This window comes from Atractosteus spatula, chromosome 7 (assembly GCF_055471065.1).
Source record: "Atractosteus spatula isolate fAtrSpa1 chromosome 7, fAtrSpa1.hap1, whole genome shotgun sequence".
In the NCBI taxonomy this organism is placed as follows: Eukaryota; Metazoa; Chordata; class Actinopteri; order Semionotiformes; family Lepisosteidae; genus Atractosteus; species Atractosteus spatula.
In genome coordinates this window covers 4,552,492-4,568,831 of record NC_142712.1, presented here as the reverse complement: position 1 = coordinate 4,568,831, position 16,340 = coordinate 4,552,492, and the positions used below count along the sequence as shown (strand labels likewise).

The following is a 16,340-nucleotide window of genomic DNA, read 5'->3' as shown; positions in this document are numbered from 1 at the left end:
GGTTAGGTTGAGCGAAGAGTTGATTTCCAAGGAAAACTAAAGTTTTTGGCAGCGAGATGAACCGAAGATGGTGAAGCAATTGGTTAGTTGCGCATAAATTTGATTTTAGTTTGACCGTTTCTGCCCACGGGAAGGCAGTCGGGGTTTCGTAATTACCAGGCACTGTTTTCGAATCGCATTGTTATTAACACCCGTACGGTGCAGTCACCAATAGTGGAAGTCAGTATGCAGCAGTCCGGTGTTGGAAATATTCATTATAATATGTTATTGACTAGTGTATGTGTGGTTTAGCGGAATGCGAGGTGTGACCTGTTATGTTTCTGAAAATTGGTGTACCTGGGGTGTTGGGGCACCAGGGGGGGGGCGTCACAGGGTGTCTGTTGTTGGTAGAACACCGATAAAGAGCCGTGAATCGCAAGCGTTTTAAAATACATATATTTGCATTTCCTAAAATGATTAAATAGCTGACTGCAGAACTCTCGTATAAACGATACTGTGACTGAGTACCGTACACCTTTCTTTTAGGACCATCCGTGCCAGTCAGTCTGTTTGCATCCATGCCGGCCGTCGAGTTTCAATATCGTGGTATATTCGTGTGTATTTGAAAGCTGTGTGTCTTTGTCTTGGTTTTCTGAGAGTTCTGAGTTTTAAAACTACAACACCATGTGTCATCGGAGAGCACTGTACTGGTGTATTCAGTGTAATAATAACACCGTTATTGTTGTTAAGAAATTAGCCGGCTCAGACAACATACCCCTGGAAGGAGCAGTTTAACGTCCAAGTCTTTTATTTGATTTTAGTGTTTGTTCAGTTTTTGCTTTGGTTATGTATTGAAAATGCGACTGTGTAGTCAACAGTAATTCCCAAACAATTAAACCCCTGCTTTTTAATCCTGTGTACAATGGCGCATGTTTCTGCATCTATCGCCAAACAACCTCCGATAGCTCCTGGGGTGTTCTGAACAGAAGTACTGTATCGTCCTTACTCCTCCCATTGGGTGGAAATTAAACCGAACCAGAACGGTGCCATGCTAGCACTGCAGTACTAAGGGTCAGAGTCCCTGGTTAAAACCCTCTGAGGATCCATGAGAAACATTGACAGCACAGGACAGCCCGTGCATTAGGAGACAGGAGGAAGTGGTCTGTGTAACTCGGAACGCACGGGCTTGGTGAAGGTATGCTTGTCAGGCATGGGAATCAAAGTGTATTTTTGTAGAAGCTCAGCATATACTGTGGAAATCTGTAGATTGGGAGTTTTAAATCAGCAACGTGCTGTGACAGTAGGGTCGGTCGGTGAGCACACCGACCCCCTCCCAACACACACACACACTTGTGAACAGTAAACTACCTGCAGGGTGAATTCACAGATTGCTAATGCTTCTTATAGAGGTCAAAAATAATAAACTCTCTGTGCCCTGTTTGGCCAGGCAAAGATAGTCATAATTTACAATATGCATTTGTCCAGCTCTTTGTGTACATTCATTAAAAAAAAATCAATTTTGTCATTTTATATTTTTACACTCGATGCCAAAGGCACAGTGATGAAGAAACATCGGCAAGGGTTTCTACTTTTCATAAGTATGTCTTCAAATGACAGAAAGCAGTCTGTGTGAACAGAAAGTTATTTTTCTGTAGTTTAGCCAACGAACAGGGGATCATGATGTACTCTAAATCAGTCTTTGTGCCTGTCCTCTAGTAATTGTACTGGATTCATTTTGTAGAGAAACACTTTCATGACCCATGTGGAGTACAGAATGATCAAGCTTTTGTACGTTTTTTACAAATCTCAGAATTCTTTTTAAATTCAGGAACAATCTCTCCATGCACGTAATAGCTTTGAAATGAAAAGCTTGTTGTTGTTGTCGGTAAGGCTGAGAAATACATACACAAGCTCAAGCTCTGTTTATTATAGCCCCTGGAGTGATGTGATGGGTAGAATTTGCTTAGTCATAAATGTGCACTCTGAATTTACTTGTCCAATTTGTAATTAGATCTTAGGCATCAATTAAAACAACAAGCAGTGTCCATGCACGAATTCAGAGAATAAAAGTTTTTCTAACATAATTAAATGCAGCATTAACCCAGTACAAGAGTATGTAGTCAATACTGACTATCCTGCTCGGGTGAATGTTAGTTTTATTTGGCAAAATCAGTCTCAAAATAGAAACCTCAACGTTCCTAAATGCTTGAAGAGGAGTTTAATTATTCACTTACTTCCGTGAATGATCGTATTATCATACGCATACCCATTTGGAATAACAGTTTGTCGCTCTGGCGTTAAAATGTGAATAGGAGTGGGATGTATACTCAGTGGAATGGGCTGGGTGTGGGGGGGTGCTCATTTTCTTATGGCTGGGCTCCGTGTCGTTGCAGGGCTGGCAGCGACGCCCGTGGTGCGATGGCCAGAGGGCCTGCTGACCGGAGCTGCGCCGCACCAGGAGCTGGGAGCTGCAGTGGGCTGCCTGCCTGCAGTGTTGCTGAGGATCTATGGTGTGTAAGCAGCTCTTCCCAGCTCCTCCGGGCCTGAGGCACATGTTCAGTGGGCACTCCTTCACGTAGTGATGGATTTCGTTCCACAGGGTCCAGTTTGCACCATTATCCAATTAACATGCCTGTTGAACAAAACTAGAAACCACGAAACCCAGCCCAAAAGATCAAACTGCAACAGCTACATGCAAACACTGCAGGTTCTCCTCTTTCATTCGTAGCTGCGAGGATGTCTGCTGAACACGCCTTTTCTGTGGTTTTATAGAAATGTGTACATGGTTTTATGTGGGGCACAAGCTTCAAAAATGTATTTAATTTTGAATTCCTGGTGCTTGTGTGCCTTTTCTGTTATGTGCCTTGCTTCTTTCAGTGTACAGTACTTGAAGCAGATTCATCCTGATCTCTTCAGATAAGCGCTGCTTGGCTGTGTATTTTTCACTGTCGAAAATAACAGCGCACGCTCTTCCGTTGTGGGAGGACTGACAGCAGATGCTCACCAACATCACAGAGTGATTTTGGAAAAATCACAGCCTTGAAAACTGAATCGGTGACAAAATCATTCCAGCATGGTTTTCGATGAGGAAAGAATGAGAACTGGCAATGTTTCTTTCTGAAGTAGATTTATCAAAAGTTTAGTTGCCTTGTTTTGAGATGGTTTGCACAAAACGCGTGAAATGTGTCACTACGAGCTAACCAATCTGTAAGCAGGCCTAAAGAAAATAAAGTTGGTCTGTTACATAACTTGAGTTTCAAAATTGATGCAATCCAGTTCTTGTTTTTCCGGTCTTGAAAATCATTTTTGTGTCACCTGTAGATATGAAAGATGAAGCCTTGTGAGCTTTGGGAGTGATGGGGCTTATCTCTGTAACATCAGATATGTTAAAGCAAGGGGGGCTGTATTTGAAATCTTTCTCCTGTTCTTAGGAAAATGTTTTTTTCTTCTCCGCATTGATTGGCAGCGGAGGCACGTGCGTGAGTCCCCCTGGGAAGCAGTGTGACCTGTCGTGTGTGCGCTACAGAGTCCTGCTTCTGTGAGCATGCCTGAGATGACAGAAAACCAGACTCCTGCCAGCAAGCCACATCGGTGAGTTATGGCTTCGGACAGCTCCCATGACTTCATGCACTGTGTGCAGCTGCTCTGGAGAAGTGTGGTCGTGCTCCATTCTGTGTGGTGATCATAGTGTAGTAGCAGCAGAAATCATAACTCAGCAATGCCTTATAGGTTTTTTTTTTAAAAAAAGGTTCATTTGTTTGTTACGGTAACCTTTATGAGAAGTCATTAGTGTCTTCCACCTGTCCATGTTATGAGGTTGTCTGTCCAGCTTTGTAGGAGTTGTGTTAATACGTGCACGGCGATCTACAGTTCTGTAATTCTTTGTTTTTTAACTTTGTTTGCAGGAAAAAAAACAAAGAGACTCACAATGCAGGTAAAAGGGGATTTTTTAAACTTTTGAATGTCTTTCCATTCAAAGGGATTTGTGAATATCTTTTCCATTAGTGCCTTTTTGACCATGAACTTTAGGAATTATGTGCAGGAGACGTAGCTGCAGTTTTAAGGACCCACCTGGGCCTGATTTGCTGATCTCAGAGGCTCACCGTGAATCAGGCTTCTTGGCATAATGCTCTGCCTTTCATTTTTGATTTATTTTTTTAGATTGAGAGACATTTAATACTATTTTGTGGGAAAACTCTGGCAATAATTTCTGGTGTTTCAATGGTAGATATAGGTGCTGATGCGTAGAACGGTGTCTTTAAGGTTCAGGTTAGGTTGTATTTTTGTGACTTAAACATTTGGGTTGATATTGGATTGTATTTCACCTTAATCTTATTTTTTTTCCCATTTAGTATGGTTACAAAGTCTTTGCTTTGAAAGGGAGAAAGCTTTATTAAGAAAGGGAGTTGAAGCTTTAGAGTAGAGTTTGCTGACTTGTCCCGAAGGTCTACTAAGTTTTAAATGTTACTGTTGAAGTATCATTCTTTGAAGACTTGGAACATGTAAGGTTTGATCAGGTTAGTAAAGTGATTCAGGTGAGTTAGGAATGGCCAGCTGTGGTCCTGGAGAGCAAAGGGAGCTTGATCATTCTTTGCCATTAATTTCTAAAACAGGAATGGGCAGTCCCAGCTCTGGAGGGCAAGTGTGTCTGCATGCTTTCATTTCAACTGATCTCATAACGTCGATCAGTTCAATATTGACATAACAGGATCACTTTGACCACTTCTCCCAGCTCTTCAGGTGCTGCTGCATTGAAAAGCTCTAGAGAACCCGCAGACGTATTGGCCCTTCATGATCGAGATTGCTCAGCCCTGCTCTAAAATGTTTTATTGCACAAATTGCCCGATGATATAGTCACAGCGAAAGTGTTCTGTGTGTTAAGAAATTGATGACGCTAGACGGAGGCTCTCCAGGACCACAGATGGGCTATTCTAGAGCTTGAGTTGCGGCTGCAGAGACCCCAGCTTCACTCCAGAGTAGGGCTGGTAAATCATGATGCTTGAATTCAGTTCCATTCCAGCACTTTAATTCTTCCAGTAACTTAATTACTGATTTGGTCCCTTATTACTTAACGAGTACAGGCGCCAAAGAAAATGGTATTCTTATGGATGAACTGAAGCAAGGGCTTGCAATGCAGTGTAACTGCTGAGGCTGACTGCCTTTGTTCTTGAGCAATCAAAGCCCATCATCACTCTAGAACAGGGTTCGAACTCCGCTGCATCCTAGAATAGAGATCAGAGCACAGTACGTTGCTGCCCTGCGGGTGCCGGAGCTGTAGCTTTGTTGTTACTGGACAGGTGTGCAGAGAAGTGCGCGGTTTTGCTAATTCTCCTTTCTTTTATGCAGTTGAGAGGCACCGAAAAAAGAAGATCAATGCAGGAATTAACCGAATAGGGGAGCTCCTCCCATGTTCACAAGCCTTAAAGCAGGTAAGCTGTGTAGCAGGTGTCCTAGTGTTTTACATTTTGAAGTGTAGTTTTTTCTCCTAACACTGTTGGATTAGAAACTTATATATATATATTTCCAGCTGCCAATTATTGCTCAACAAATAATGTATTTTGTTTTTTTGCTTCAGAGCAAGAACATGATTCTGGACCAGGCGTTTAAGTACATCACGCAGCTCAAGCAGCAAAACGATGAGCTGCTTCTGAATGGAGGAAACCGTGAACAAGGTAGGCAGAGATCAGGTTTGCCGAGCAGCTTTTATTTGCTAATCGGTTTTGAATTGCTAAACCCCTTAAAAGAACGTGAAATAGTAAATAAAGGAGAAAGGGAGAGAGATAATATTTTTTATGTCATGGGTCCAATTGAAATACTCATGTTATTTATATATGGGTGTTGATGTTCAGAGTACATTTTCTCAAATAAGTTTGGTTTATTCTCTAGTATATGAGGGTATAGCCTTGTAGGCTTGTGGAGCTTAAGTTGTGTGTGGGGCATTGTGTGGGTGGGTGTGGATATGTTTTGTTTTTTGTTTTGGGGGAGAGGAGTTTGGGTGGGTTTTATGGTTGGTTTTGTGTATTTGATGGAGAAACAGCTTTCCATTTCTGTCAGGAGTGTGCGTCTGTGCATTTGTCACAGTACAGCTAGCAGGTCTGGATTGCACGTGTTGTGAAGGCCTGGAGTCGCAGGCTTTTTGTAATCCGTGCTCCTCGTCTGAATTTTATGTTTATAGATCATGTTGACGCTAAGGTAGTGTAAGTGCTTGAATGCCATCGAGTGCAGTGGACGCCACGCATGAGTCTGTACCTGTGTAAATGAATTTGGCCATTGTTTGTCTCTTTTTGTGTATTTTGTAGCGGAAGAGATCAAAAGGCTGAGGAGGCAGCAGGAGGAACTTCGGCGGGAGAACTCTCACTACATCGAGCTGTTGAAGGCCAACGGCATTAACTTCATGGACGATCCCACGATTCACTGGAAGGGCAAGCTGAAATGCACGAAAGTGGCAAAGATCCCTACCCATCAGGTTCAAGAGGGGATCATTGTGTACTCCAACGGCAACATCATCTGCCCCAGCCGTCAGGACAGCCCTGCGCAGAATGTGGTCTTCAACGTCGGCCAGGATTTGAGGAAGCCAGCTGCCGACGCTGTGATTGTGCAGCACTCCTGTGATTTGACGGCAGCGCCTGTCCCCAGGAAGTGCTCGAACAGGACAGATCTGCAGAAGAAAGCACCAGCCAAGTCTGCAAAGCCGACACTGCCTCAAGCCAGTGCTGCTTCTGTTGTTGCTGTTGCTGCTCACAAGGTGGCAGGAAAGTCTACTCTGGAGACCCGGAAACAGTTGCCTCCCTCGGTCTCCTACATCACTCTCCAGAGATCCACAGTTCCTACGTCTGAGCAGAGCCAGCCGGTGGTTTCTGGTAGCTGCAGCAAACTGCTATCGGCCAACCCTACACAAGTCACCGTAGCATCAGTTAGTCCCGTGAAGGTTTTGCCACTGAAGCTGCAGCAGGTTAAACACTCTAACCTTCAGAATTGTCCGTCAGTGCCTCAGGAACTGGCCCCACAACCTGTTGTACAGGCTCCTCCTGTGAAAGCATTACTCACTGAAAAAAGCGCTGCGGTTACCTTTGAGAGCAGCAGCAGTGGTCTGTGCCACACAGTGATGCACACGGCTGCGTGTTTGCCTTCTTTAGCCTCCCCTGCCAATGGAAGTGATTCAAATGGTGTCAGCACCCTCACCAGGATGACCTCCTCTGGCAACACGCATACCACATGGACAACGCTACAGCTGGCGGGGAACACGGTGCAGCCCCTGAACCAGATGGCTTCCAGTGTTTTGCCTCCATCGGTCAATGACAACTCAAGCTCGTCAACAGATAGCAGCAGACAGGTGCTCAACACTGGCAGTGTGGCCGCCACACCAGGTTTAAAGGGAGTCTCATTGTGCTCTGTACGAAGTAAGCAGGTTCATTCCCAGTTAGCAGCGGTTACTTTGCCCTCCATTCAGCCAGTACCTGTTCAACCATTATTAACACAGCCCCATATCCCAGTTCAGACTCAGCCAAATGTACTGCCACTGCTGCAGGCTATGCAGGTGATTCAGATGACAAACAATGCCAGCTCTGCAGTTCCTCAAGCTGCGAACAACCCAAATGTTGTTATCTTGCAGCCAGCAAACCCATGCCCAGCACCTACAGTGGTGAGGGAGGGCTTGCCCAGTCAGACGCCATGCCAGCAGATTGTCATCATCCAGGCAGCAAATCAGAGTTCGATGTTGCAGAATCCACAAGCCACGGTCGTGCCAGCTGCTGCTCCAGCTGTGGTTCCGGCAGCCAATCAGATCGCTGCTTCAAGCTGCTCAGCTCCCATGACCAGTGTCCAAACTGTGGGGGGAAAACATCTGGTGCATATACTCCCCAGACCCCTCGTGTCAACCGCTTGTAAAACCACTGGCTCTGCACAGACACCGCAACAGCAGCAGCCCCACACCATTTCGGTCAACGGTCAGATTTTCGCTTTGCAGCCCGTGAAGCCGTCCACTGGTGTCTCCAGTCAGAGTCCTATGCAAATCATCCAGCCCACCACCAGCGAAGATCCTAACACCAATGTTGCCCTGAACACTTTCGGTGCCCTTGCCAGTCTCAATCAGAGCATCTCGCAGATGGCTGGCCAGAGCTGTGTGCAGCTTACTGTGGCTAAGGCTGCTAATAAGGTGGCACAGGCCAGCAGTGGGCAGGTTAATATTCCTTTTCCTTGCACCACTGCAGTTTCAAATGTCAATACATCTGGCAGTGCATCTTCTGTCAGTTCCACAGCTCCTTCCTCTGGGCCACTGGGCCATAGTGTCCCTGCCAGCGGCAGCACGGTGAAGCTGATGTTAATGAAATCCAGCATAACCTCAGGAGGTAAACCCAAAAGGACAACTTCAAAGAAATCTGGCCCGGCCAAGCCACCTGCCACCAAACAAGGAGGCAGTCCTCAGGTGAATTCATCGAAACCTGCAGAAAAGCAACCAGCGACTGCTGAGATTCGACCGGAGCCCATGAACAAGGATGGGTCAGATGTCACAGAGGACTTGTCAGCTGCGGTAGAAGCATCTGCATTAACTCACAAAAAGGGAGACGTACATCCTCCAGAATCAACCGTGCCTTCAGTGGCGTTGTCTTCTCTGGCAGCCCCTTCTGTTGTGAGTAAGGCTTCCACTGCGCAGCTTCTTGTAGCAACCACATCTGCTGCTGCTGGGACATCCTGTTCCACGGTATGTGAGCCAACAACAGGGCCACAACCGGGCATGTTTTCCACTGTGTTGTGTACCAAGGAGAATATGCCAGTCATTCAGGAACCCAGCTTAGTGGACAGCCAGGCCCCCTCTTCCACAGCCTCCACGGCCTCAGACTCCCTGTCGACAATAATGACCAGTATCTCTGAGCTGTCTTCCCCAATCTCTGTGTCTCGCCAGAACACTTCTTCACACGCATCAGGATGTGAAACCACCAGGACCGATCCCCATAACGCAGGTAAGCTGGTGACATGTGCTAATTCTGTGGTCCCTGAAACTGTTCCTGAACATCAGACCAAGAAAGCAGGGTCCGCTGAGCTGTCTTCATCCCACGCCAAATCCGCACCTGCAGTCGCAAAGCAGGCAGAAGCAGCTTGTTCTGAAATCAACAAGGGTAAGATCCTGGCAGCACAGTTCCCAGTTGGAGGTGAATCGCATTCAAAGCAGCCGTCCACTGACGAGGCAATTGAAAAGGAAGATGTAGAGGCAGATGCTCTTTCAATGAATCAGAAGGAGACCACTCCTCAACAACAAGTGTGTGCTTTGGACCACGATACATTGGGCAGCTCCTTAGTGTCAAGCAGGCAGACGGACTCGCCGATGTCGACCAGTTCTGGAAGCAGCCGGGGATTCTCGGTTGCCTCCATGTTACCCAATACCAACAGAGAAGAAACCCCTTGTGTCAGCAGCTCCACAAACACTTTCTCCAGCTTCAGCTTCTCAGAGCAGGCTGATATCTTTGCTCTGGCTGCCAAGGCCATTTTTGACCATGATAACCAAGGCAAGAAAGTTGCCACAAGCAGTGTAGAAGTTCCAATAGTTTGGGAAGTTTCCAAAAGTCAAGAGACTTCCACCCTCAGCAAAGAAAGACAAGGCAGTCAGCAGCCTAAGCTTTCAAAGCACTCGGAGGGTCACACAGGAAAGGCACAGTCCCAGGTTCAGCTGAGTGGTGAGAGGCCATTGGTATCGGCAAGTAATAGTTCTGCTGGGGCCAATCACCATTTATCAATTCCATCATCGCAGTCTTCTGCTCCTGCGGGCAGTCTGAGTGTGAATAATTTGATACGCCAAAACAGTGTCAGTCAGTCTTATGCCTGCTCGTCCACCCTGAATCAGCCCACCGAATCGACGCCTGTGTCTGCTGCTGTCCATGCATCAAGGTCCTCTTCTGCCTCTTTGCTTTCACCGTGTTCAGCCGCAGGACAAATGCTGGAGTACACGCCTCTTAAAAACGTGCCCATGAGGGGCCATGTTTCATCTGAATTGCACCTGAAGCAGAACAGTGAACACCTAAAGGACGCCTCCAAGCGCCCTCCACAAGAGGACCTCCTCCTTTCAACAAGCAAGCGGCAGAAACAGTGCCACAACCCCAATATTGGAAGGCTGGACATGAAGTCCGCTTTGGGCAGGACCTTAGACAGTGTCCCTGATCATCCTCAAATGATGGTTAGCCAACTTCCCCCCAGCTCTGTGACCTCTGTCTCCTCTGCCAGCAACAGTCGAGGACACCCTGAGGGGCTTAGCAACTTGTTCCCTACAAGCAGTTTCATGAATACTGTCCTGAGGCAATCGGACATTCACTGTGCTCCCCAAGCTGTGATCCAGGAGCAGCAGCAAAGTCAGCAAGGTGGTCCACATTTACAGCAGCACGCCCAACACCCTTCAGCCCCTGTGGGGCTGCACTTGACCAGCGGAAATCCCTATCTCAAGCAACAGCAAGAGCAGCAGCAGCAGCAGCTGCAGAGTCAAAGACACCACTTATACCAGCTACAGCATCACCTCACCCAACCGGAGGGCCAGCCCATCGCCCAGCAACACCATGGCCTTCACCAGCAGAGGTCCATGCAGCAGGAGGCACAGATACAGAAGAAAAGGGGCCTTGTGCGTGGGGGCCCCCCCGTAGCTCTGCAGCAGAAGCAGCATCATAGTGGTGCAGGGGATCAGACTCTGCAGCAAAAGAGTGGGGCACAACAGCAGCAGCAGCAACAGCAACAACAACAGCAGCAGCAACCACAGACATCTCATTCACGCCATCAGCATCTTCAGCAGCAAATGCAGCAGCAGCATTTTGGAGGACCCCATTCTGACAAGGGCTGCGAAAACCAGTCTGCTTCAAGGAGCCATCATGGTGGGCATTCTCAGAGTCATCTGAGCCAGGAAATCCTTCATCAGCAACATCAGCAGCAGCAGCAGCAGCAGCAGCAGCAACAGCAAGACAGTGGAACGGGTCGGCAGCAAGGAGTGCAAGTAGATCATGTCCCAGGACAGAATCCTATGCAGAGGCTTATGACCTCCCGGACATTAGAGCAGCAGATGGCTTCCCAGCCGAGCGTTGTTTCCCGATCGTCTGATATCATATGCACTCCTTCGAGGCAGGAAAGAAATAGGATTTCCAGCTATTCTGCAGAGGCCCTCATTGGGAAATCTCCTTCAAATACTGAACAGAGGATGGGAATGGCCATCCAAGCCTCCCGCGTGAGTCAGGAGCAGTCTGACATGAGGACATATCTAGAGGCTTCCAGGAGCAAAGGCATTGTACACAACATACAAGGCAGAATCCCAACAGAGCACCCTGTATCTACGGATGTCCAGAGGGTCTCCGAGTGCCCTCCCTTCAAAACAATCAGCACAAACCAGCATCAGATGGCTAGTTTTGAGGTGCAAGCCTCAAGGAACAATGAAATGGCATCGAAAACTGTGCCCTCACACAGGAGTGTCCAGTCACAGAGCTTCAGAATAGGACAGGGAGCATCGATTGACAGGCAGCAAAGAGGGGCTTATCCACCACCTCAGGGCATCCAAGCAGGAAGTGGCATTCAGCCCAGAGAAAATGATAGCTCCTGCCATCAGAGCTTTATGCAGAGCTTGCTAGCACCCCACCTTGGGGAACAGGTTGCGGGGAACCAGAGGATATCTGACCACCAGAGGGCTGCACAGTGCTGTCCTCCAGTCAGCATGGAGTACAACTGTCCTCCCTCACGCGAGGGGGGTGTCCACCTGAGGCGAGAAAGTGAGTCCCAAAACCGGGACAGCTGTGAGATGCCGCTGGGGCCAATCAGCTCCAGGAGCAACTCCATCAACATCACCTTCACTAGCTCCTCCACAGCAGGCGAGATGCAGGGCAAAAATGCCAGCCCGAACGTCTCAGCCCAGAAGCCCAACTCCATGAGGATAAATGACAGCCAGGGCAACAAGGGCCACCTGAATCCCCAGGTTAATGTGAGCATGCATAGCAGTGGGGTCCGACCAGTGCTGCCTCACCCCGCGGCGCCCCACAGCAGCACAGAGCCCGTCCGGTCCTCCGTCCGCCCCCAGAGCACCGTCAGCCAGCGATCCAGGCATCCGGTGCAGGACGGCCAGAGCAACAAAATCCGGCCTGCGGAACGGACGAGATCCGGAAACCTGAGGCCGGGGAACCCCTTCGACCCGGACGGTCACCTGCCCCTGACATCGAGCAGCGGCATGATTCTGAGCCGGCAGCAGGCCGCCGCGGAGAGGCGGGGCAGCATCGTGCGCTTCATGGCCGACAACCCGCAGGTGGGCGGAGACAACCCGACCGCCGACCAGCACGGCCTCTCCCAGAACTTCGGCTTCCCGTTCATCCCCGAAAGTGGCATGAACCCTCCTATCAACGCCAACCCTTCTTTCATCCCTCCTGTGACCCAGCCCAGTGCCACCAGGACGCCCGCCATCATTCCGGTGGAGGCCCAGAACACCCTCCCATCCTTCTACCCTTCCTACTCCCCAGCTGCGCACCCGAGCCTGCCTAACGACATCTCCATACAGTACTTTTCCAACCAGATGTTCACCAGCCCCAGCACGGAGAAGAGCAACAGCGGCGGGCTCAACAACCGCTTCGGCTCCATCCTGTCGCCGCCCCGCCCCGTGGGGTTCGCGCAGCCCAGCTTCCCCCTCCTCCCGGACATGCCCCCCATGCCCATCGCCAACTCCTCCGGCATCACCCCGCACCTCTCCAACTTCAACCTGACCTCGCTGTTCCCCGAGATCGCCACGGCACTGCCGCCCGACGGCTCCGCCATGCCCATGTCCCCGCTGCTGTCGCTCTCCAACGCCGCCGCCGCCGCCGCCGCCGACACCGGCAAGCAGCCTTCCAACAGGCCGGCGCACAACATCAGCCACATCCTGGGCCACGACGGCAGCTCAGCTGTGTGAAGGAGCCCTCACAGTGCATCGTCTGGGCAAGGGGTCACCAGGTGCCGCGCCTCCTGGTGGCTGAACACTTCCGTGCTGAGCTCCCTAAACTAGCCTTCTGGCTTAGCTGTATTCGTAGTGTTCTTCTGCTCTCCCTTTGTGCTGAACAACCCCTGGAGTGGCAGCGCTCATGGCGACCTGGAAGTTATCCCGATCCGTTTCCTTCGCCGACTTCGGCACGAGTCGATTGGCCTCAGACTTCACCTTGGGACAGCAGCCGTTAAGAAGTCGTTGCCTCTTCCCCCCCCCCCCCCCCCCCCCAAAAAAAAATGTGTGTGAAAATCAAGAGTCGGAACGTCACTTATTCCAGATGAGGGTTTGAGGCTCCATCAGCACGTCTCGGAAGCACAGGCACAAGGTAGGACTCCACGATGGGACACCTGCCCATGCACTTGGACAGTGCAGAGACACCAGTCAGCAGTGACTTGCTTAATGAACACTGTGCACAGTTTGTCGATAGCGGTTTTATTGAAGATTGCACTCTAGGAGAAATGGTATTTTCTTTTTCCAGTGTTATTTTTCTATTTATTGTTGTTTTTGTCCAAGACTAAGGTTATTCACAGTTTGAGATTGAATCTTGTTTTTGTTTGCCAAAAAAACTGCACCCTTGTTTGACAAGAGTTCAGTTGTGGCAAACGGGAGTGGCAGACGCGCTCGGCACGCTGACATACTGTAAAACACACAAGTGAAGCGAGTTGGTTTGGGTAAAATTCATGGCAAGGAATGGAAACCCCCCAAGATGTTTAGCATTAAACAGCTGAGTGACGAGGGGTTTTATCAGCTTCATATGGGCTCTCAGATGATGAAAGAATCTGTTTTGTCCCAGTACACAGATTCTAAAAAAAAATGAATTCAAAGGTACTGATTTTTACTTTTGATAGCGATGGAACTTGTTTAATTTATTGGAATTGTCTTTGTAACAAGATGTGGGCTTTGGGGGCAAAAAAAAAAAAATCTACTGCAGTATGGTTAAGAAATAATTTGTGATCTACCAAATGGTAGGAAATCACTTTAAATGTTAAAAGTTAAATGTTAACTATAAAAAGTATTCTTCAACAGGACACCAGAACCTGCTACACTGATGAGCAGCCTGATTGTTATGTAGTTAAACCCAGTTGAGCTGCCAGTTCCAGTTTTAGGCAGAGGAGGGCGCTGCACACTAAAGTAAAAAGTCGAGACTGTTAACTCAACCTTCTCTCGATGACAGAGAAAGCTAAATCTAAAAATCTAGGCAATGCCAGTTTCTTAATGTGGGAGGCGTAGGTTTGAATAAATTGACACCTTAAAAATGATCACAGGGGGTAAAGAACTTCAAGCTTTTCTTTTGTTACTGGAACATGAAGGTGTTAAAAAGAGGCACTTATTGTTCACGCTGTACAGACTACAGCTGGGCACTCTCAGATTCTACTGGGAGGTGATTCTGACAGGGCTGGCAGGTGTAAGAGTTTGCATTAATTTAAACAACTCTTGTAATAATGATAATTTTATTTCTATAGCACTTTTCATACACATTTTTTGCGACTCAAAGTGCTTATGACAAAAAAAAGAACCACAAACACACAAAACAAATAGAATTCAAATCATATAAGAAAAAATAAATTAAAAGTAAGAGTAATAAAATATGTTTTAAGCTGCCGTTTAAAAATATCCACAGAGCCAGCCTCCCTTATTTTGAGGAATACTATTCCACAGTTTAGGTGTGTAATAGCAAAAGGCTGCCTCTCCAGTCATCCTGTGCTTCACTTTTGGAGTATACAGTAGACTAGCACCTGAGGAGCAGGAGACAGTTACATTCTAGAAATGGAGAGTTTCAAGTCCTTTCCAAATGACTGCTGTTGTTTGAACGTATGTTACTGTGTTTAAAATCTTGCATTTGGCAATAATGATAAGAGTGTAAAGCACAGTTTTTGAGTTGGTTCCATTGTTTTCACTATGTCGAACACTAATGCTTTGTAGCTGTTGAAAAATGGTTGTTGATCTAGTGAAGGAGGGAAGCTAAAATGTACTAAAACATGTAAAATGCTTGCTTTTGTTTTTCGTAGCTGAATACAAACATTAAAAAAGGAATGATAGGAGCACAGAAAATTGTGCTGAGGGTATCAGGGTGTACGTTTTACAGGAAGAAACTTTTTGGAACTGTAAATATTTATTTTTATTTATTTTTATTTTGCACTATGTTTGTATTTGATGTAAATATCTGTAAATATATAAAGTTGATTATTAAAGATCTTTTTTATTCAAAAGATGGGGGCAGTTCTTGTTGAAAAAATTTGATGCTAAAGAAGAGCAGTTCTAACTTGTCCCAGCAACTTTAAAATGAAATAAGCTAATCTGTTTTAAAAAAAATGTTTGCTATTTACAAAATTTTAAGCTGTTTTCACTTGTGCAAAATCCACCCCATGCTTTCTAACTCTGTAAAAGCCACTGCACAGTGTGAAGAAAAACCAGAAACATGAAATGATTCAGTTTAGCTTGTCAGATGTGCGGGAGCTGGGATTAGACCAGCGAGGGGCAGGACTGTCTGACCCTGCTGATGCTGATGCAGTAGCAGCCCTGCTCAGTACAACAGGATCCACAGGACCGGACATGGCTGAGGGAGCTGGGGGATTCTGCCGAAATCCACCGGTCCTACTCCAGAAGAGGAGCACAGGCTCGACCCGAAGAGCTACTTCAGTCCCCCTGTTAAGAATCTGCTACCCGAGGGCTCACAGGTACTGCTTGTGCTGTATTAGAAGTTTAATAGCTGAGCCGAGTTCCAGCTCTGTTCCTGATTTATAAACCGGTACCCTGTATCTCAACTCACTGGGGTGTTGGGGCTTCTACTTGCTAGGACGTGAGAGAGAAGTGTGACTTCAGAAGAGGTGTGACAGACGTCTAGTTTCAAAAACAGTTCTGTTACACTAAGTCTGTGAATAACCTTCCACCATGTAGCACTGCAACAATGAAGTCATTAGGTTCGGGTGGAAATCGGCGTTGTTGTTTTTTTTTAACAGTAAAAAATGTTAATCCCCTTTAAATGTTGTCGAGTTTGTTCATCATCATCATTTGTTAATCAATATTAATCCAAGGAAGCCAGTTCCCCTGATCCCACTGCAGCCCCAGGATTTCTCAGTCTTACCGTTCGTTCCCAGTGGCAGGAGTTGCACAGCCCAGCCCTCACAGGTCCGGTGAATATCTGTACTGCCAGGAAGGAGGCTAAACTTTGTGTAAGTGGAGACCCCCTCCGATTTCATAGTGAAGCGTAGCTAAACTCAAAACTTTCGGTGCTGTGTTTGGAGTTTGTGAGAGCTGAAGGTTTGATTTTGATCGAAGCCAAAAACAATTGGGGTCTAATTATAGAAATGACTTCCAAAATGCATCCAAAGACTCATGAACTGCACATATACACAATTCTGCATTTTTGTTTATTTTACAGAAATATAACTGC

General features: G+C 47.3%; 1 protein-coding gene across 1 annotated transcript; it reads left to right on the top strand.

Moving 5' to 3' along the window:
* Nucleotides 1-18: 18 nt before the first annotated feature.
* On the top strand, nucleotides 19-15,156 carry usf3 (upstream transcription factor family member 3). The gene is made up of 7 exons (XM_088922346.1): nucleotides 19-82; nucleotides 2,373-2,489; nucleotides 3,446-3,570; nucleotides 3,885-3,913; nucleotides 5,326-5,408; nucleotides 5,555-5,651; nucleotides 6,279-15,156. Exons 3-7 carry the CDS (start codon nucleotides 3,524-3,526, stop codon nucleotides 12,872-12,874), a joined length of 6,852 nt encoding a protein of 2,283 aa, XP_088778472.1. The 5' UTR covers nucleotides 19-82; nucleotides 2,373-2,489; nucleotides 3,446-3,523; the 3' UTR covers nucleotides 12,875-15,156.
* The last annotated feature ends 1,184 nt before the right edge of the window (nucleotides 15,157-16,340 follow it).